At 49.9% G+C, this 20,587-nt stretch overlaps 1 protein-coding gene across 1 annotated transcript in view; it reads right to left on the bottom strand.

Annotated features, from left to right (window-relative positions):
* Positions 1–2,152: 2,152 nt before the first annotated feature.
* Positions 2,153–20,587, bottom strand: part of CRLF2 (cytokine receptor like factor 2) — a 61,817-nt gene continuing 43,382 nt past the window's right edge. Inside the window, exons 4-12 of the mRNA XM_069464325.1 lie at positions 19,698–19,817; positions 19,256–19,513; positions 14,905–15,007; positions 13,177–13,340; positions 11,594–11,727; positions 7,626–7,788; positions 6,264–6,378; positions 4,969–5,053; positions 2,153–2,416 (exon numbers count right to left, since the gene is read on the bottom strand). Of these exons, the coding sequence (XP_069320426.1) occupies positions 2,153–2,416; positions 4,969–5,053; positions 6,264–6,378; positions 7,626–7,788; positions 11,594–11,727; positions 13,177–13,340; positions 14,905–15,007; positions 19,256–19,513; positions 19,698–19,817 (1,406 nt within the window). The remainder of the gene's footprint in view (positions 2,417–4,968; positions 5,054–6,263; positions 6,379–7,625; positions 7,789–11,593; positions 11,728–13,176; positions 13,341–14,904; positions 15,008–19,255; positions 19,514–19,697; positions 19,818–20,587) is intronic.

Here is a 20,587-nt window from a genome sequence, read left to right as displayed (position 1 = left end):
CAGTTTCCGGGAAAAAGACGGAGCTAACTTAAGCCAGTCTCGGGCACCATGTTGCAAAACCTAAATCCTAGAGAGAGGAGACTATTAGCAGTTTTATCTTAAGGCTGGGAATGGAGAAAGTTGCCTCCTCTTGGCTACCTAGAAGGGTGCAATGTCTTTCTGTCTTTGCAATGTTTTACGTGAATTGCTGGGAGGTGCGCTGAAGTCTGGGTGCTTGTTTCTTCAGCAGTAAAATGGTTTTCTTTCTCTTCTCCCTTTGTGGAAGGGTTTTCTGGGCTGGGAAAGACAGAAAAGGAAGAGGAAGGAAGGAAGGAAGGAGGGAAGGAGGAAAGGTAGGAGGGGAGGTAGGAAGAGGGAAGGAGGGAAGGAAGGAGGGAAGGAAGGAAGGAAGGAGGGAGGGAAGGAGGGAGGGGAGGACCCCTGTCCCCTCCCGGGGCGCACCAGGCCTGTCTTGCTGACTAAGTTCTTATGTAACAAAGGATCCAACAAACCACTCATGGGTGGCAATGGTGACTGAGCAGGACTCAGTGGGGTCACGCATGAAGGAAGACGGCGTCAGAGCATTCCGGCCACTGTCAATAGAAAAGAAGCCAAACTCTGTAAAATAATTTAAAGAGGTTTATTCTGAACCAAATCTGAGGACCACGGCCCAGAGCCACGCCCAGGAAGCCTTGAGCAAGTGGACTGGCCGTGGCTGGGTCACAGTTTGGTTTTATACCTTTCGGGGAGACAGGGGTCACAGGGAAAGTCATACATCAATACGTGGAAGGTGGACATTGGTTTGGCCTGAAAAGGTGGGACATCTCGAAGGGGACGGGGCTTACAGGTGACAGGTGGGTTTAAAGACTCTGACTTGTCATTGGTTAAAGACATGAAGCTTTGTCTACAGGCTTGGAATGTTTTGAGATAAGGAGCTCTGTTAATCAGAGACAAGCCACTGGCCATATATTTGTTGTGTGAATTGAGGACCTGCAGGAGAGACTGGCACAGCCTCAGCCTGTCAGTGAGTCACCAAGGATGTCCCCAAGAAGGGAGGGGCGTGAACAGGCAAGCCTGACCCCCTCCTCCATGGCCAGTAACTCAGGTTTAGGGCGTCCCCTTGGCCAGGAGGGGGCCACTCGGCCAGCTGGTGTCAGAGTTCAAGACTTTATTTTAGCTCACACCACCCTTCCTTAGGATATGTGTAAAAACATGAGGCACAAAGACGTCAGAGCACATAGCTCCTCAGACAGTCACGTCCCACCTGTAGCGAGCCGGCCACCAGGCCCTGGGATGGAGACAGTAATTGCTACCGAAAGCTCCAGCACTTGTCCCCGAGGCCACATCAGAGGAACAAGGACAAGAGCTTTACGGACAGGACAGGCGCGGTGGCTCAGGCCTGTGATCCCAGCACTCTGGGAGGCCGAGGAGGGAGGATCGTTTGAGCTCAGGAGTTCGAGACCAGCCTGAGCAAGAGCAAGACCGAGACCCCATCTCTACTAAAAACGGAAAGAAATTATATGGACAACTAAAAATATATATATAGAAAAAATTAGCCGGGCATGGTGGCGCATGCCTGTAGTCCCAGGTACTTGGGAGGCTGAGGCAGGGGGATCGCTTGAGCCCAGGAGTTTGAGGTTGCTGTGAGCTAGGCTGACGCCACGGCACTCACTCTAGCCTGGGCAACAGAGTGAGACTCTGTCTCAAAAAAAAAAGCGCCTTAAGGAGAAGGGAAGGGAGGTGTATTAACCAGCCGGCAGCAACATCCTCTCCGTAAGCAGAAATACGGAGCCTTTCAAGGGCGGTTTCAGCTTCAGGCAGTTTTAACTACAGCCGATGGTCCCTGGTCCCATCCATGTCGTGACTTCTGCCCGGACAGTTCCCTTGAGCCATCTCCTGTGGACAAAGAACAAAGGACAGTCCTCGTGTCCCTTGGATTACTGTCCCCGGGCAGGAATGCGGGTTCCAGTTCCCAAGAAGCGTGGGTGAAGAATTAAAGGCACGAGTTGTAATACATTTTGCCCTTTTTCAACGCCAGGCTCTGAGGACCCCGGACACGAGCGTGGTCAGTCCGGGCTGCTCCGTCCATGGTGTCTGGGTCTCCCGGGATCGTCCCGTCAGTACCGGAACATCCACGCAGATGCCGGCGGTGGCCTTGGGGGCTGCGCTCCCCTCACAGGGTCACGTACGAGCTGTCACTCATCACAAACGTGAAGCCCCCCAGAGAGACCACGGCGCCGCCTTGCGGGGGCAGGTCAGGCAGCCGGGAGGAGTCCCCGGAGGACTCTCCGTGCTCCGTCCTGGGGCACAAGGCGTCCACGGTCCCCAGCGTCTTGGCCACTTGCACGACCAGGGCGTCCTCGGGGCCACAGTCCTGCTCCCCGCTGCTCCTCATCTTCTGCAGGAGGGCCACGTTCTGCGTGTCCTTGATCCACTCCTGCCGGGACAAAACGTTCCCACTCAGCCCCAAGTGGAGACACAGCATGGAGAACCCAGCTGAGAAGCCCTCAGGACCGGCCGTCCCCAATGTTTGTGGCACCAGGAATCATGGAAGACAATTTTTCCACGGGCTGGGGCGTGAGGGATGATTCAAGCGCATTGCATTTATTGTGCAGTCAGACTTCTCTGCTAATGATGGTCTGTATTTGCAGCCGCTCCCCAGCGCTAGTATCACCACCCCAGCTCCACCTCAGACCATCAGGCATTAGATTCTCACAAGGAGCCAAAACCTAGATCCCTCCACGCACAGTTTACAGCAGGGTTCGCGCTGCCGTGAGAATCTGATGATAAGAAACAGAGCTCATGCGGAGATGTGAGCGATCGGGAGCGGCTATAAATACAGACGAAGCTTCGCTCTCTCACCTGCCGCTCACCTCCTGCTGTGCAGCCCGGTTCCTAACAGCACACACCCTGGTACCAGTTTGCGGCCCGGGGGCTTGGGGACCGCAGCTCTAGAAAGGTCCCCCAGCAGCAGATTTCTCTGACAGCCAGGCAGCCTCCCCGCCGCGGGAACGCCCCTCCCGGTGCAACAGAGAAAGCCCCTTGTTTGGAATCTCTAAGCCCACCTGAAGCTCTCGTTTGGGGCCCGAGGCTTGTACCGGTTTCAGACCGGCATCGAATATTCAGAAACCGGTGATGTCACAAGGGCTGATTATAAAACACCCCTCCTGAGCCCCAGGTAAGAACGTCAGATTCTCCCTGTCCAGGGACGTCCTCCGAGAGGGGGTGACTTCCGTTCCCTCTGCCGCTGGCCTCCGGTGGCTGCTTTAAAGTTTTAGGACGAGGAAACTTCTCCAGCTGTGCTCTGCACAGAAGCCAGCGGGGGGCTTGTTAGAGGCAGAGCGGACCCCACAGGGCACGGTGGGGGCCTGGGAATCGGCATTTCTTGCAAACGCCCCGTGATGTCCCGGACGACGGGCTCGAGCCCAGCAGTACCAGCCCCTCCCCTGCACGGCCTCCCTTCTCCCCTTCTTCTTGTCCTAGTGTTTAAAACGTCAGCTTTTCCTGGAAACTGCCTGCCCTCTCCCTGGAAGGGGAACAAGAGGCTGCCTCCGATATTCCCTTTTGGCATAAAGATTGTTTTGAGCTGAAGGCTCCTAAGAAACAGCAAACGCAGGAAAAGGCCCCAGACCTTCCCCCTTCTGCCTAAAAACAGGGCACGAATGTCCCTTTTGAACGGGAAATTTCTATTTGTAAGGGTGCCGTCCTCTCCCCGAGACCTTGCACACAACTCGTATCGCCTGGGAGGACTTCAGTCTGCACGACCATCCTTAATAGACAACCTTAGATACCTCACAATGCCCAAAGCTTAGCCCCTTCCCAAGCCCAAACCCCCTCTTCCTTTCCCTAGCCTCTTCTTCACGCTTCGCTGCCTTTTGTTAAAATGATCTATGAGGCGCAAGCATCTGTTTGCAATTTCACTTTTTTTATGTGAGCGCATACAAAATAAACCTTTTCTCCTGTTAATCTGTCTTTTGTCCATTTAAGTAGCAGGCCCCAGTCCCTGAACCTAAGAGGGTAGGAAAAAAGGTTTTGTTTTCTTTTGTTTTTTTTTTTTTTTCTTTTCCCCATCCCTGAACTTATTTGGAAAAAGGGGTCTTTGCAGATATAATTAAGTGGAGGATCTCAAGATAACACCATCCTGGAGTAGGGAGGGCCCTAAACCCAATGACAGGTGTCCCCGTAAGAGACAGAAGGGAAGACGCAGACGCAGAGGAGAAGCCACGTAGAGACGGAGGCAGAGGCTGGAGTGACGCGGCCACAAGCCCAGGGACGCCTGGAGCCCCCAGGAGCTGGAAGAGGCAGGAAGGAGCCTCCCCTGGAGCCTGCGGAGGGAGCGCGGCCCCGAGACACCTGCGTCTCACACTCCTGGGCTCCGGGACTGGGAGGGGACAAACTCCTGTTGTTTTAAGCCATGTGGTTTATGGTCATTTGTGACAGGAGCCCGAGGAAAGTCACAGGACTCGAGTGACATTGCAGTGGCAGAGCCACGCCTGGGTCTCTCTGCGCTGGGGGGCTCCTGGGCGTGGGCGCCGGCCCCCTCCTCCCCGGGTCCCCCCGACACCCACTCAGGCCTGTGTGAGCTTTCACTACATGAATGAGAGCCAGCAGTGCTGGGGAGGCGGAAGTGTGTGGCTGGCGCTCCGCCCTGCAGGAGGAAGACAGCAACCACTCGGCTTCCTGGGCAGATGCACGGCTGATAAGCCGGCCAGCCCCGGGGGGCAGGGTGCGGGGTCCCGTCCCCGGGGCTGACTTAAGGAGAAGCCCCCGCAAGGCATTGAGAGCCTCATGGCTCCTCTCTGTATCCTCTCTCTAACCAGCAGACGAAACAACAGAGCTGCTCCTTGCGTATAAAAAGAAAGCTCGCAGACATCCAAAGGCACCACAGCCAGGGTACACGGTGTTGTTCAGAACGTCCCCTGGGGGGGGCGGACAGGATGTCGTGGATGTGCACCTGTTCTGGACAAGAGACACAGGAGAAGGCATTACCTGGAAGTTTCCGTGGTGCTGCTCAAACAGCCCGGAGAAGGAGGACTTGGGGTCTGGCACGCTGGGTATGAGCAGCTCCCTCACCCTGAAAGAGACGCAGACAGGCTGGTCAGGTGGGCGGCGGCCCCCTGAGCAGGGCTGTGGACCCTCTGCGAGGCGCAGACCCCCGCCAGGGACCTCGGATGGCTGCCACGTCCACCTCGGAGAACAGCACCCGGACACAATGGTGGTCTCGATGTCAAGCCCTGTGTACCCCACCCCCAAGCTTGTCGGGGTCCACCTGCCGCCACCCCACCTGCAGGAGTTTGGGGTGACGGGCACAGGGCTGTGTCTTCTGCACAGCCCGACTCATACATAGGTCCCCGACGTGCCCCTGTGCCTGGCCTTGCAGCCCACGCCCTGATCCGGCTCCTTCATTCCCTCCCCGAGACGACCCCATCGGGGACAGGCATTTGAGCCTAGATTCGCAGGTACCAAAATGAGCCATCCTTGTGCTGTGTGGAACTACAATGGGCTGCCTTTGATATCCTCTAACTCGGCACAGCTGAGACCCCCCACTGTGGCTGCTCCAGAGTGGAGGTCCCGGTTTCTCTCTGTGTCGCTCCAGCTGTTGCTACGGAAACCTCATCCTGAGAACCAAAAATGGTACCCACCACCTCCGGGCATCCAACGCCCAGGCGCAAATAAGTTTCCACGAAGGTGGAATTCGAGGCGGTTACATTGTCGCGTGGGAGGTTAACAAAGGAAACGACTCAATATCACAGGTCTGAAAATCTCTCTGCCACCTGCATAATATATATATTTTTTGCTAGGTCTATACGTGGGTTTTTCAAGCTAAAAATCCAGGTGTAGGTCTAACAAAGACAGTATTAAATGTTATACAAATTATTCCCGCTGCCCTCGGCAGGTCGCCTGGTTTAACGGGTCTGGGTCAAAGTTAAGAGGTGTTTTATGCGCCTGTTCCTCCAACGGTGCTAGACTGACACGGCTCAACGCGGGTCTTCCGTGGACGCAAGATGGGTTTCCATGGGAACTTAAAGTGTGTAGATTCTCCCGTGGGCAGGAGAATCTCTTTCAGGGAATACTGCGGACATCTCTGCACCTTTAAATCACGTCCTTGGCAACTTTCTTGCCAGGTGTGGTTGGGAAAGGGACATTGCGTGGGGACTGAGGCTCAGAGAAATGACCGCATGGGGCGACTCACTTTTTCCCCACTTGGGAGACCCACTTCGGCTGGAGGCCCCCCCCCCCCCCGCCACCCGCGTGTGTGACGTGGCCCCGGGACTCAGCCTCACCTCCCCGGCTTCCACAGGGACAGAAGGAGAAGACACACGGTCAGGAGGGTGACCAGGCTGCAGATCAAAATAAATCTGGTGAATTTGGGGTGGAGAAGCTGGTCCGGGCATGAATCTAAAACAAAACGAAATGACGGCGGTAAGTTTTCAACGTGGTATGAGACCCCATGGCCACTCACCCACACCCAGTTTTTTTTTTTTCTTTGTGCATATTGGTGTCAGCAAACTTTTTTTTTTTTTCTCTTTTTTTTTTTTTTTTTGAGACAGAGTCTCGCTTTGTTGCCCGGGCTAGAGTGAGTGCCGTGGCGTCAGCCTAGCTCACAGCAACCTCAGACTCCTGAGCTCAAGCGATCATCCTGCCTCAGCCTCCCGAGTAGCTGGGACTACAGGCATGCACCACCATGCCCGGCTAATTTTTTCTATATATATTTTTTAGCTGTCCATATAATTTCTTTCTATTTTTAGTAGAGATGGGGTCTCGCTCTTGCTCAGGCTGGTCTCGAACTCCTGAGCTCAAACGATCCGCCCACCTCGGCCTCCCAGAGTGCTGGGATTACAGGCCTGAGCCACCACGCCCGGCCTAAACTTTTTTTTTAATTGTTTTTTATTTCAGCGTATTATGGGGGTGCAAATGTTTAGGTTATATGTATTGCCTTTGCCCCACCAGAGTACATTGCCATGAGGAATATTCTAGAAAGAGAGGCAGCGTCTCTGGGCAGGAACGCATCTGGCACCTACCCCCAGGGGGTCCAGGGGGTCCAGGGGTTTCAGCACACACACTGCCCTTGGGAGCTCCAGGTGGCCGGGGGTCTTTAGGGACTATTGGTGCTTGCTTTTGGCTATTGGTGGCTTTGCACATGGCATTGTTTCCCTCCCAAAAAAGGGATATGTAGAAGTCCTAATATCGGGAACCTATGATGGAAACTTATTTGGAAATAGGGTCTTTGCAGGTACAATTTAGATGTAAATTAAAGTGAGACCATCCTGGATTACAGAGGTCCCGAAATCCAAGGACAGGTGTCCCCGTAAGAGACAGCAGAGGAGACACAGACGCAGAGGAGAAGCCACGTGGAGACAGGGGCAGAGGCCGGAGTGACGCGGCCACAAGCCCAGGGACGCCTGGAGCCCCCAGGAGCTGGAAGAGGCAGGAAGGAGCCTCCCCTGGAGCCTGCGGAGGGGGCGCGGCCCCGAGACACCTGCGTCTCAGACTCCGCCTAGCCGTGTTGTCCCCAGGCAGCCCCATTTTGGGGAGAGACGCTCCCACCATGGATCTCGGGGAGTCCTCGGTGTTCTCAGACACGACCCCGCCCCACTGTTCCCTAAAGGCAGGACGCCACCCCGGGACGGTGTGACAAGATTTACCCGTGGGCTGGCCTCCGTGCCAGCAGGTCACCTCCGACCAGTCGCTGGGGTAGGCGTCGGGGCCGTAGCTGGACTCCATGGTCTTCACTCTGGCCCGGAAGCAGTAACACTTCTCATCGTCCAGACCTTTTATGGTGACGTTGCAGGTTTCCTCCGCCTGGGACTGGGGAAACACACGCGTGCACACACATGATGATTAGTGACTTCGTGTAGACCCTGTACCTTAGACCCCCAGGAAAGCGCTGAAGTTTCCTCAATTCAAGCATTCACAAAAACTCCTGCCTCTGCCCAGGTCTTTGGGCCAAAAATGACGATGACAAGGGACTCAGCAAGGCGGCGACACGTCTTACAGGAAGAGGAGGTCGGGACACAGACACCCAGATGACAAGGGCATGATAGAATCTCCCATCCACAACCAAGGGATGCCCAGAATTGCCGGACAGACGCCCGGACTGAATTCTCCCTCGGAGACTCCAGAAAGAAATAGCTCTGTTGCAACTTGAGTTCAGGCTTCTGGGCTCCAACGCTGAGATGGCGTAAACTTTGCATTGTTCTGAACCACCTAGTTGGCGGTGCATTGCTACAGCGGCCTCAGGAGACTCACACGGGCACGTAGCCACAAAGGGTGATGTGTCTTGTTGTGTCATTGCGTTTCGAGGGGAGATATTGGAGCCTGTGTCACCTCTGGGTGGTTTCATCAAAATCTGTAAACAGAGCTTGGAAACACACGCCTGAGTCCTGCACCCTGCTGGGACGCAGCTTCTCCGGGGCATGTCCCTGCCCTAGTTAGCGTCCTCTGGGCCATCTGCCTGGGAAACAGCTTCCCAAACAGCAAGGTGCCTTTCCCCCTCCCCCGGCCTCCTTCCCTGTAGGAGTGGCCGGTTGTGTCCTGGAGGAGTTGGGAGGCAGGTAGCCGAAATCGGAGGGAATGAAACATAAAAAGAAGCAAGATGCTTAGACAAAGTGCATGCTGTCTCCGGGAGCGTGGGTCTCCGAGAGACCGTCCCATGTCACTTCCAGGTCACGCTGACAACTTTGTGGGGGGTGGGTGGTCCACACACAACAGGCCTGGACACGAGGGTGGGCTTCTTTCTCTGGATCCGCGATTCACTTGCCTTCCAAAGCCGAGGTCTCCGCCCGGTGCCTCAGTCACATCGTGCAAAAGCAAACTCTTCCCGACCACCCAGTGAGGGCAGCGGACGGAGCCCCTCTCTGTCTCTGCAGACGTGCCCACCCTGCACGGCAGCACGTGTGGGTCTGTCGCCCGCAGTAAGCGTGGACGTGGATGGGAGCTCGCTCAGCACCGTGCTAGACGCCTTCCGTGTTAGCGCTTTTTGTGTGATAACTTCATCACCTGCGTCACCAGAGCTCGGCGCACGCCTGCGCTCCCAGAATTGCGGAATCGGCGTCTCCCCGGGTCGGAAGAAGTGGAATGTTCACGTAGCCTGAAAACCCAGCCGGTGTGAGGACTGAAACTCTGGGGGAGCCCCTGCAAGCGGCCTGCAGGGCTGGAACAGAAACGCTGCCCCAGGTTCCAGCCCGAGTGGCCACACGCCACGGTCACACGCGCTGGTTCCTTAAAACAAACCTCAACGTCTCCGTCTCTCTACAGATGCAGATATAGAATGTGCAGATATAGATATGAGATGTAGATACATATGCAGATATAGAACATGCACATGGTATCGCTATACAAATCTATTTCTATGTATGCACACATAAATATAGGTATATACAGAGATGTAAATATATGGATATCCTATTGGGGCTGTGTGTGGATATATTATGCATCTATATCCATTTATTATATATCTCTATATGTTTTACGTTAATACACTTATCAGGATACATATAGTTACCTATATCTCTATAGATTTACGATGTAGATACAGGTACCTCTATCTATATATAAATATATATATTTGGAATGTAGATATAAGTACCTAATGCATAGATTTAGAATATAGGTATAGACATATAGAGAGATATAGAATGTATATCTACATAGAGGTATCTTTTACATATCTGTAGATATGTATATATTTTATACATATATCTCTATAGATATAGATGTATATACACATACATATATACCTGTACATAGAATGTATATCTATGTAGAGGTATCTTTTACATATCTGTAGATATTTATATATTTTATACATATATCTCTATAGATATAGATGTATATACACAAACATATATACCTGTATATAGAATGTATATTATATAGAAGTATCTTTTACATATCTGTAGATATTTGTATACTTTATATATATCTCTATAGATATAGATGTATATACAGAAACACATATACCTGTATGTAGAATATATCTATATAGAGGTATCTTTCACATGTCTGTAGATATTTATATATTTTATATATATATATAGATATAGATATAGATGTATATACAGATACATATATACCTGTATATAAAATGTACATCTATATAGAGGTATCTTTTATATATCTGCAGATATTTATATATCTTATATATACCTTTATAGATATGGACAGATACACAGGTACATATACACATTCTACATCTATATCTCCATCTATATAGATATATAGATACCCAGACATAGTAAATGAGTATGTGTATATATCCACAGGATATCTGTATTTATATAGATATTAACATACACATATATATAGAATGTAGATCTAGATACCTAATACATAGATTTAGAATATAGATATAGACATATAGAGAGATATAGAATGTATATCTGTATAGAGGTATCTTCTACACATCTATAGATATTTATATATATACCTTTATAGATATGGACAGATATACAGTTACATATATGCATGTATATAGAATGTATATGTATACAGAGGTATGTTTTACATATCTGTAGATATTTATAAATTTTATATATATGTGTGTATAGATATAGATGTATATACAGGTACATATATATAACTGTATATAGAATGTGTATCTATATAGAGGTATCTTTCACATATCTGTAGATATTTATATATTTTATATATATCTCTATAGATATAGATGTATATACAGATACATATATACCCATATAGAGAATGCACGTCTATATAGAGGTATCTTTCACATGTCTGTAGATATTTGTATATTTTATATATATGTGTATAGATAGAGATGTATATACAGATACATATATACCTGTATATAGAATGTATATCTATATAAAGGTATCTTTTACATATCTATAGACATTTACATATTTCATATATATACCTTTATAGATATGAACAGATACACAGGTGCATATACACATTCTATATCTATATCTCCATCTATATAGATATATAGATACCCAGACATAGTAAATGAGTACGTGTATATATCCACGGGCTATCTGTATTTATATAGATATTAACACACACACATATATGTGGATACACAGTTTACACATCATGTAACAACAGGGTCATGCTCTGAGAAACGCGTCGTTAGGTGGTGTTGCTGTCGTGCGAACATCACGGGGCGGCACCTAGGCACACGCAGACGGCGCAGCCCACGCCACTCCCGGGCCGTGCGGAGCAGCCTCCTGCCCTGGGCCAGAGCCCTGCGTAGCGTGTGGCCGTACGGGACACTGTAGACAGTCATAACACAGTGGCAAGCACGCGTGTGTCTGAACACAGAGAAGGTGCAGTTAGAATCGAGCATGGAAGATCCTCACGGCGGCATCTGCCCAGGGCGGCCCCGTTACAACGGCAGGGGAGTGTTGTCGTGTGCGCAGCTGGGCGATGGCCAGATGGGGTTGTGGGGCAGGTGCCTGTGTGTGTGTGTGTGTGTGTGTGTGTGTGTAGATAGAAAGAGAGAGACAGAGAGAGAGAAGAAACGGTGGAATGAAATGCTACAAAGTAGACAAGGAGAGGAAGAGGCCCCACCACACCCCACCACTCACATCTTGGGGACACTCACTCAAGGTGGCCCTAAGCCAGCGCCCCCCCCTCGACCCCGACTCACCTGCCAGGAGGTGTCGAAGGTGCTCCGGTGTTGGACCTCGTACAGCACACCGCCGTAGAGCAGGTCGGGGCACGTCACCGTCACCGCCTCCTGCCGCCACTCGAAGCGCAGGTCCCTCGGGGAGCCGGGCTTCACTGAGAAGGGGATACGGCCGAGAGGTCACCTGCTGCCTTTGTACCTCGCAAAGGGATTTGGGGTTCGCACATCCTCACTACTCCCCTAGCGCAGGCAGAGGCGGGAGGGCTGCCGGAGGGACCGTGAGGACGCGCAGGCGTGTCACGCATGGACCGCTCTGAAACGGCGTGGGAAATCTGTGTGTATCTGGCACGCCATGGACTCTGTCCCCCTAAAACAGTGCCTTAAAAGTCTAACTCCCCAGTATCTCAGAATGTGACCCTACTTAAAAATAGGATCAATTTGGCACTCGCGTGGGTGGAAATGTATCTACTGGAGACGTCAAGAAACATGTCCATGTAAATTCTGATACAGTACTGGCTGGGACATTGTGCGGGGCCCCAAAAAAGCTGCGATAAGCACATTTTTAGGAGAGTTAGAGAAATGTGGGTGTAGAATGTGTATCGAGACGGAAAAAACACTGTCATGGAAAATGGCGACTCTTCACTGGAAAATGCCAGGTGATACTATAGAGAGTACAATATCAATTTGTAAAATATATATGTTTATAGAAACAGAAAATGATCCTAAAAAGACCCATGAAACTTTACCCTTTAGCAAAGTTTTAATGGTAGCTTTCTCTGAGGCCAGGAAAATGTCATCGTTTTATTTTAGTGCTTATACATACACACAAGCACACATATATACACGTATTGTGTTATATTATTTTCTGTTTCCTGTCTGTTTGAAATACTGCATAATAAAAATAGTATGTGGGTATATGAGAGCTCTCTGTGATTTCTACTCAATTTTGCTGTGGACTTAAAGCTGATCTAAGATAAATTTTATTAGAAATATATAAAAAAATTTAAAAATAAAAATAGGATCATTAGTGACGTGATGAGTTAAGATGAGATCAGTGTTGTATCTGGAAAGCAAAGCTCTCAGGGAGATGTGCTTAGAACACCCAATGCGTAAAATGTATTTGAGGGCACAGTGGCTCACGCCTATAATCCCAGCACTCTGGGAGGCCACAGCGGGAGGATCACTTGAGGCCAGGAGTTCGAGACCAGCCAGGGCAACATAGTGAGACCCCGTCTCTACAAAACATTAAGAAAAATTAGCTGGGTGCGGTGGCTCATGCCTGTAATCCCAGCACTCTGGGAGGCTGATTTGGGAGGATCGCTTGAGGCCAGGAGTTCAAGACCAACCCGAGCAAGAGCGAGACCCCGTCTCTACCAAAAACAGAAAAATTAGCCGGGCATGGTGGCGCACACCTATAGTCCCAGCTACTGGGGAGGCTGAGGCAAGAGGACCACGTGAGCCCGGGTGTTGAAGGCTGCAGTGAGCTACGATGACAGCACTTCCCTCAGCCTGGGCTGCAGAGCTGGACTCTTGCGAGTTGGGGCCAGAAAGGGGGCATGGGGCTTCCGTGGCGCATGGGAATGAGCTCGCGCCTTAGCACTTACGGTAGTAACTGATCCAGTGACTCTGGGTGAGAAGAGGGTGTGTTCCATCCTCGATGGAAAAATACAGAATTTCATCTTGTTCTGCGTCCAGGGTGCACCCGGTGGTGAGACCGTGTTGAAGAATGTAGTTGGTGCATTGGCCATACGCATCCCCGCTGTCGAATCTGGTTAAAACAGCACCGTTTAGCCACAGGGCAACTTCTAAAACAGCATCTTGATGTATCTGACGGCCACTCCTTTGCCCCACATCTTTGAATGGACTCAGGTCCGGGTCTCTCCTCACTGGCTTCAAGGATCCTTCCTTACGACCACAGGGAGACCTGTCCTAACAGAAAAGCGTTCCTCCCTTACAAATGCTAAATGCCTGGAATGTCACCTGCGATGGGTTGAGTGATGGCCCTCCAAACAGCATGTCTGATCCCAATCCCAAATGGGACTTTATTTGTAAATAGGATCTTTGCAGATGTTACTGAGTTAAGGATCTCCAGATGAGACCAGCCTGGATTAGGGAGTCCCTAAACCCAATGACAAGTGTCCTTCTAAGAGACAGCAGAGGAGACACAGACACAGAGGAGAAGCCACGTGGAGACGGAGGCAGAGGCTGGAGTGACGCGGCCACAAGCCCAGGGACGCCTGGAGCCCCCAGGAGCTGGAAGAGGCAGGAAGGAGCCTCCCCTGGAGCCCGCGGAGGGAGCTCGGCCCCGAGACACCTGCGTCTCACACTCCTGGGCTCCGGGACTATGAGACTAATTACCTGTGGGTCTACACTGCCTACTTTGTGGTGCTTTGACATGGCAGCTTTGGCAAACTAATACGGCTGTGGTTTGGCCTGCAGAGTAACCGAACCCCTGATTTGGGGGCAGAGAGGACCTTGAACAGGGACGTGCCGAGATCATCCATCTGTCTGTGGCTTCCTTGCAACGCTAAGAAGCTCAGCACTGGCCTGAGAGCGGCTTCTGTTGCATCACTGACAGCCAAGCAGGGACTGGGCCAAGAATTGCCCCCTTTGCAGCGGAGAAAACTGAGAGTTGCAAGAGCTCAAGTGACTCATGTGTGTGACCACCTGGAAAATACAGCACTTTCTTTTTTAATTTCTGTGCATCTTATCTTCCAAATAAATTCATTCTGAAATCCCCCTGTTCTGTCCTCTTTTCGGTTTATCTCCCATCAAACTCCTATCAAACTGAAGCATCGACCACACACGACCCACCTCCTGTTTACAGAATTCAGGAGGAAATTCGTTGGAAAAACCCTCACTCCCACTCTCACGCTCATGCCGTTGGGCGTATAAGGCAAGGAAGATAAGCCCACGTCAGCAGAACGCATGGTTGGATGGTGGCCCCTTGTCACGGGGTGTGAAAATGTCACAGCGTGAGCCTTGGCCACGGCTGCCGCACAGAGACGGTTTCCAGGCTATGGGGCTGCGGTGTAGGGCTGCTCCCATCACATTTGCACACGGTCCCGGGCCAACACCGCTCTTTGTGGATGCCCCGGTAAGAACCCGGGTGATCTTGAGGGTGAGTCAGGCATCTCACACGGGGGTTAGAAGGTTTGGAGAGCTGTGGCTGTGGTTGTCGTCGTGGGGAGGGCCAAACAGAACACACACACTCACACGCGTGCAATCTCACTTCTTCACACCTTGGTTTCCTGGCACTTCCGATTACCGACGTCTCCGCAGGAGAACCCTCTCAGCACGGGACGTCGGGTCCGCATGCTGAGGCCACTCACCTATAGAGGAAAGTCAGGTTCGTCCCAGAGTGCTCACTCGCGTTCCACGTGACCTGCACCGTTTTGAAGTTAAACCAGATGATCTGAACCTGCAACGCTTCTCCTGGGCAAAAAGAGACAAGAAAGTGTATGTGGAGGCAGCATTGAAAAGAGTGTGAGATTTATAGAATGAGGTCACTGCTCTTGTCATAAGAATTAGAGGGTGCTGTAAAGGCACAGAGAAAACCGAGGTTTTTACAAACAAGTGAGTCAGTAATTACTCCAGCAAGAGCTGCAGGATATAGTGAGGTTGTTCAGAAAATTTCCCTGAGAGGTAAATCAACAGTGCAATCACAGCTGACTTGCTTTTCGTGTTTGCAAAAGGTCATCATTTAGTGCAATGCACAGATGTGAGCACCACGAAGTGTCCAATGATGCCGTCTTCTGTGGGCACAGAAAGGGGCACAGGGCACTGTCTCCATCGACCCATGTCACTGTCTTCCTCAGAACACCACGCTTGCACCTGGAGAAACATTGGAAGGACAAGGGAGCCCTTCCGTCATTGCTTCCCAAGTTACTTGGACTTTAATAGGTTTGATTTTCCAAGAGGCCTGGGCATACTGGTTAGTTAATGGGTATAGTCTAGGATTGAGCAAATACGTGCTGATATTTTGGATAATGGGAGCCAAGTGTGTCATTGTCAGACAAGGGAGCTACAGATTTGGAAATATGGAAGGCTACAATGAACCTTGTGGTGGTGGGTTAGAAGTGGAGGTGTCAGGATAGAGGGATACAGATGGACATGATGATTATAGATATGGAGAGATATATTAATAGATAGACAAAAAGATAGATAGGGATGGAGGGGTGGATTGATGGATGAATGAATGAATGAATGGATGGCTAGATGGATGAATAGACAGGTGAATACTTAGATGGATAGATGGGTGGATGGATCAATAGATGGATGGATGGGTGGGTGGGTGGATGAATAGATAGATGGATGGAGAGATGGATATATGTATGGATGGATGGACAGATGGATGGATGGATGGATGGATGGATGGATGGGTGGATGGATGGATGGGTGGATGGATGGATGGATGGAGAGATGGATGTATGTATGGATGGATGGACAGATGGATGGACGGATGGATGGGTGGATGGATAGATGGATGGATGGACAGATGGATGGATGGATGGATGGATGGATGGCGGATGGATGGGTGGGTGGATGGAAGGATGGATGCAGAGATGGATCAATGGATGAATGGATGGATAGATGGATGAATAGACAGGTGAATACTTAGATGGATAGATGGGTGGATGGATGGATGGGTGGGTGGGTGGATGGATGGATGGGTGGATGGATGGATGGATGGTTGGAGAGATGGATGTATGGATGGATGGATGGACAGATGGATGGATGGATGGGTGGATGGATAGATGGATGGATGGGCAGATGGATGGATGGATGGCGGATGGATGGGTGGGTGGGTGGAAGGATGGATGCAGAGATGGATGAATGGATGGACGGATGGATCAATAGACAGATGGACGGATGGATGGATGGATAGATGGATGATGGATAGATAGATAGATGGATAGATGGATGAGTGGATGGATGGATGGAGAGATAGGGAGACAGAGATGAGATAGATGGATGCATAGATAAAAATATAAGTATATATACACGCACACAGACACACACACATATATACATATACATGTGTACAATTTCTAGTTCTGGCCATTAAGAGCACCCCAGGAGGAATAAGCACACATTCTTCATATAGTTATTTCTAAACACACTTCATGAAAAGAGATTGGAGCCTCTGGCTGGAATGGCTAATCCAGGGCTAGCCAGGAGAAGTTCAAAGTGAGCCTGTGACATCTTTTTCTGTCCAAAAGTAAGGAAGTGCTCAAATAATGATGGAAATATGTTAAAAAGAGTTAGCTTATGTCATCCAAGTCTATTCATCCGAGTTATCAACAAAATAACAATGGTGGTAGATTATAATCCATAGAACAAAATAGGAAACCATGAATGTAATATAAATACCACTGATATAATATACTGATGTGAGTAAATGGATAAATAATGTAGACTAACATTAATATAAATAAGTTAATGAATAGTGTTCTATGGTAGGATACATAATATAATATGATAAAATATATAATAGCTACATTATCTGTAAGACCCCTATTCCTCACCATACACAAAAATTAACTCAAGATGGATTAAAGACTTTATTAAGTGTAAGGCATGAAACCATAACAATTCTAGAAGAAAACATAGGAAAAACTCTTCTAGACATAGGCCTAGGCAAAGAACTTACGAATCAAGTATGGGGTCCAGTAGAAGTAGTAGAAAAATGCACCCCCTGGCCCCAGCTCTGTCTGCTCCACTTTTGGGGAAGCTCTCAGGGCTGGATGTCTTAGCCTGGAGAGTACGTATGGGGTCACACCCTATCTCCTGGTCTGGGATTAACCATGTTTCCCCATCATGGCTCCTCAGTCATCTAAATTTAACCCCTTTTCAATCCATGAGTGGATTAATAAAATGTGGTCTATGTACACCATGGAGTTCTACTCAGCCACAAAAACAATGGTGATCTAGCACCTCTTGTATTATCCTGGATGGAGCTGGAGCCCATTCTGCTAAGTGAAGTATCCCAAGAATGGAAAAACAAGCACCACATGGACTCACCATCAAATTGGAACTAATTGATCAACACTTATCTGCACATATGGAAATAACATTCATCAGAAATCGAGCAGGTGGGAGGGGGAGGAGAGGATGGGTAAATTCACACCTAACGGGTACAATGCACACTGGGGGATGGGCACACTCCTAATTTTGACTCAAACTGTACAAAAGCAATTTATGTAACCAAAACATTTGTATTCCCATAATATCCTGAAATTAAAAGAGAGAGAGAGAGAGAGAAATTTAACCCATTTTCCAAAACCCAGCTCGTGTTCCAGCAAAGCCTTTCCCAAGACCTCCAGGCGATACCCCTTTTCCTTTTGTGTTCACCAGACTGAAGGCCATCTCTACTGTGGACACAAGCAGAGACCAGCCAGATGGGAACCAGCAGAGGATGCCCAGTCAGCAGTTGCTGTACCAAGGGCGTTGGCCACTGTCACTGGCATTTGGCAGAGACTCAAAGGCAGGCAGAAGGTTGGGAACATTTATAGTTGAAGAAAGGAAGGTTCAGGTGTGCCCAGAGTGGGCTGTTGGGGTAGAGAACCTGGAAGTGGCTCCCCAGAAATGGGGTGTCCTGTGGGACTGGTTAGGGGGAATATTTGGCCTTCCCTGGCTGGTCTCACGTTGGAAGTGGGGATAAAAATTAGAGAAGCTGTCAGTTATTTGGTGAAGTCCTGGCCTGTTGGACTAATCATTCCAGATGTAGTTATTTGGCTTTCTCGGTTATCACTAGAGACAGCGACCTGAGTTATAGCAGGCTGGTCTCCTGGGCTGCTCCCTGCAGATGATGGGCTGGTCTCCTGGGTGGGTCACTGCAGGTGGTTTTATTATTTTTAGAGCTGTTTTTCTGTATATTCAGTCTCTCGATACCGCACATTTTGACAACCTGATTGCAACCATTTGGGAGCCCACTGCATCTTCTCTGCATTCTTCACAATTAGTGTCCTTGCTCTAATCTTCTTTTTCCAATCCGGTCAACATCCCTGAACCACCCCCCACACCTAGCCCCGCTCCGAGCATGTTCACAAAAGACATGCTGAATGGGGAAGAGATGAGAAAACAAGGATGCATCGAGCTCTTTGGTCAGGACCTCCTTACGGGACCCTGGGTCTATCCCAACTTCTGGAATCTCAGGGTCACATTGGGAGTGCAAAATTCTTTGAATTCTTAAGAAAAAAAAGTCCTTCTAGGGGTCTGAGGTGTACGGAACACTTCTGCTCTGTGCCGGCTATCATTCACGACACAACTGACCACAAAATAGACGTTATTAAACTTGAGCCACAGCTCTCTGACGTAGAGAGTGCAGCTGGCAGTGAGAGGATCCCAGAGTCTGGAAAGTTCTGGCCTTTTGAAGAGGAACTTAGTGGTATGCATCCCTTATTGTGGACGCCCACCAGGCTCTGGAAGAGGAGGGAGGTTTACAGCTCAGCGAGCACCATGTCAGATCTGTGGAAAATGTCAGAAAACGTCTCATCGATAAAGCATGACACCCGGGTGCTCCAGCAAGAAAGCAGAAGTGTTCCTGTGGTTACATGTCTGCCCCACCACACAATGACTCAGCAGCTGGGACAGGAGACAAGTCGCTCAGACTTTAAGAAGAGAAAGAAAAGGAAGTGGCTTGGGTCCCTGTGTCTGCTTTGCTAACTGCCCAGGATGGACCCGCCATTTCTGCTGAGCCACTGATGGCCACGTGGAGTGGCAGAGGTGAGGAGCCACTGGTGGTCACATGGCGTGGCATAGGTGAGGAGCCACTGATGGTCACATGGAGTGGCAGAGATGAGGAGCCACTGATGGCGGTGGTAGAGGTGAGAAGCCACTGATGGCCACATGGAGTGGCAGAGGTGAGGAGCCACAGATGGTCACATGGCGTGGCATAGGTGAAGAGCCACTGATGGCGGTGGTAGAGGTGAGAAGCCACTGATGGCCACATGGAGTGGCAGAGGTGAGGAGCCACTGACAGCCACATGGAGTGGCAGAGGTGAGGAGCCACTGGTGGTCACATGGCGTGGCAGAGGTGAGGAGCCACTGATGGCGGTGGTAGAGGTGAGAAGCCACTGATGGCCACGTGGAGTGGCAGAGGTGAGGAGCCACAGATGGTCACATGGCGTGGCATAGGTGAAGAGCCACTGATGGCCACATGGCGTGGCAGAGGTGAGGAGCCACTGACGGCCACACAGCATGGCATAGGTGAGGAGCTGAGGAGTGTCATCGGGGTCCTCAGCTGCACCATTGGAGGAGGATGGGAGGGAAGGTTTGGAGGGCTTCCCACCAAGCCTATGAAACATTTTTAGGTAGCACAGTCTTGATCCTGTGGAAGACCCTTCTCGCAATCGGACCCCAGAGAGAGTGCAAGATTACCCAGTCACCTGCACGGGTCTAGGTGCTGTCCAGGACATGGAGGGACGTGTGTGCTCACCCACCCTGTCCTCACCGCTGCCCCACGCCTAGAAAATCAAAATTCATAATAAGAGGCTTAACTCACCTGGTTAAAAATACGGGAAGAGACTTTCCCCTGTGTTTTCTTAGAGGATTTATTTTAGAAAACTCATAATTGTTTAAGTTTTTTTTTCTCCATCCCTTAGAAACGTATGTAAATCCTTTCAATGGTTAAAGACATTTTGGCAGATTTAGAACTCAGCAATGTCATTCTCCAGGACCCGAGGACCTACGGGGCATGTTGGAGGAGACAGGGCCCCAACTCCCAGTTTCTGGGGGATGAGACCTCACTTAAATCGGCCCCGGGGTCCAAGCTGTGGACCTGCCTCCCTTCATAAAATAGAAGTTTATTCTTCCATTTGGAGAACATTAACTAGTTCCCATAGATGGTCACCCCAATTCCCAGGTGAATGTAGGATGCACTACGTGGGACAGGTGGGCTCACGGGTCCTTTTACATAAGGACTAGTTAGTGTTTATCCTGAAAACACCAATGGGATGGGTGTGTCCACTTAGCTCTCCAAAAGCGCGAGATTTCTCTCTGTCTTTGCGATCT

This window comes from Eulemur rufifrons, chromosome 30 (assembly GCF_041146395.1).
Source record: "Eulemur rufifrons isolate Redbay chromosome 30, OSU_ERuf_1, whole genome shotgun sequence".
In the NCBI taxonomy this organism is placed as follows: domain Eukaryota; kingdom Metazoa; phylum Chordata; class Mammalia; order Primates; family Lemuridae; genus Eulemur; species Eulemur rufifrons.
The sequence above is the reverse complement of the archived record's forward strand: the minus strand, read 5'-3'. Positions and strand labels throughout refer to the sequence as shown.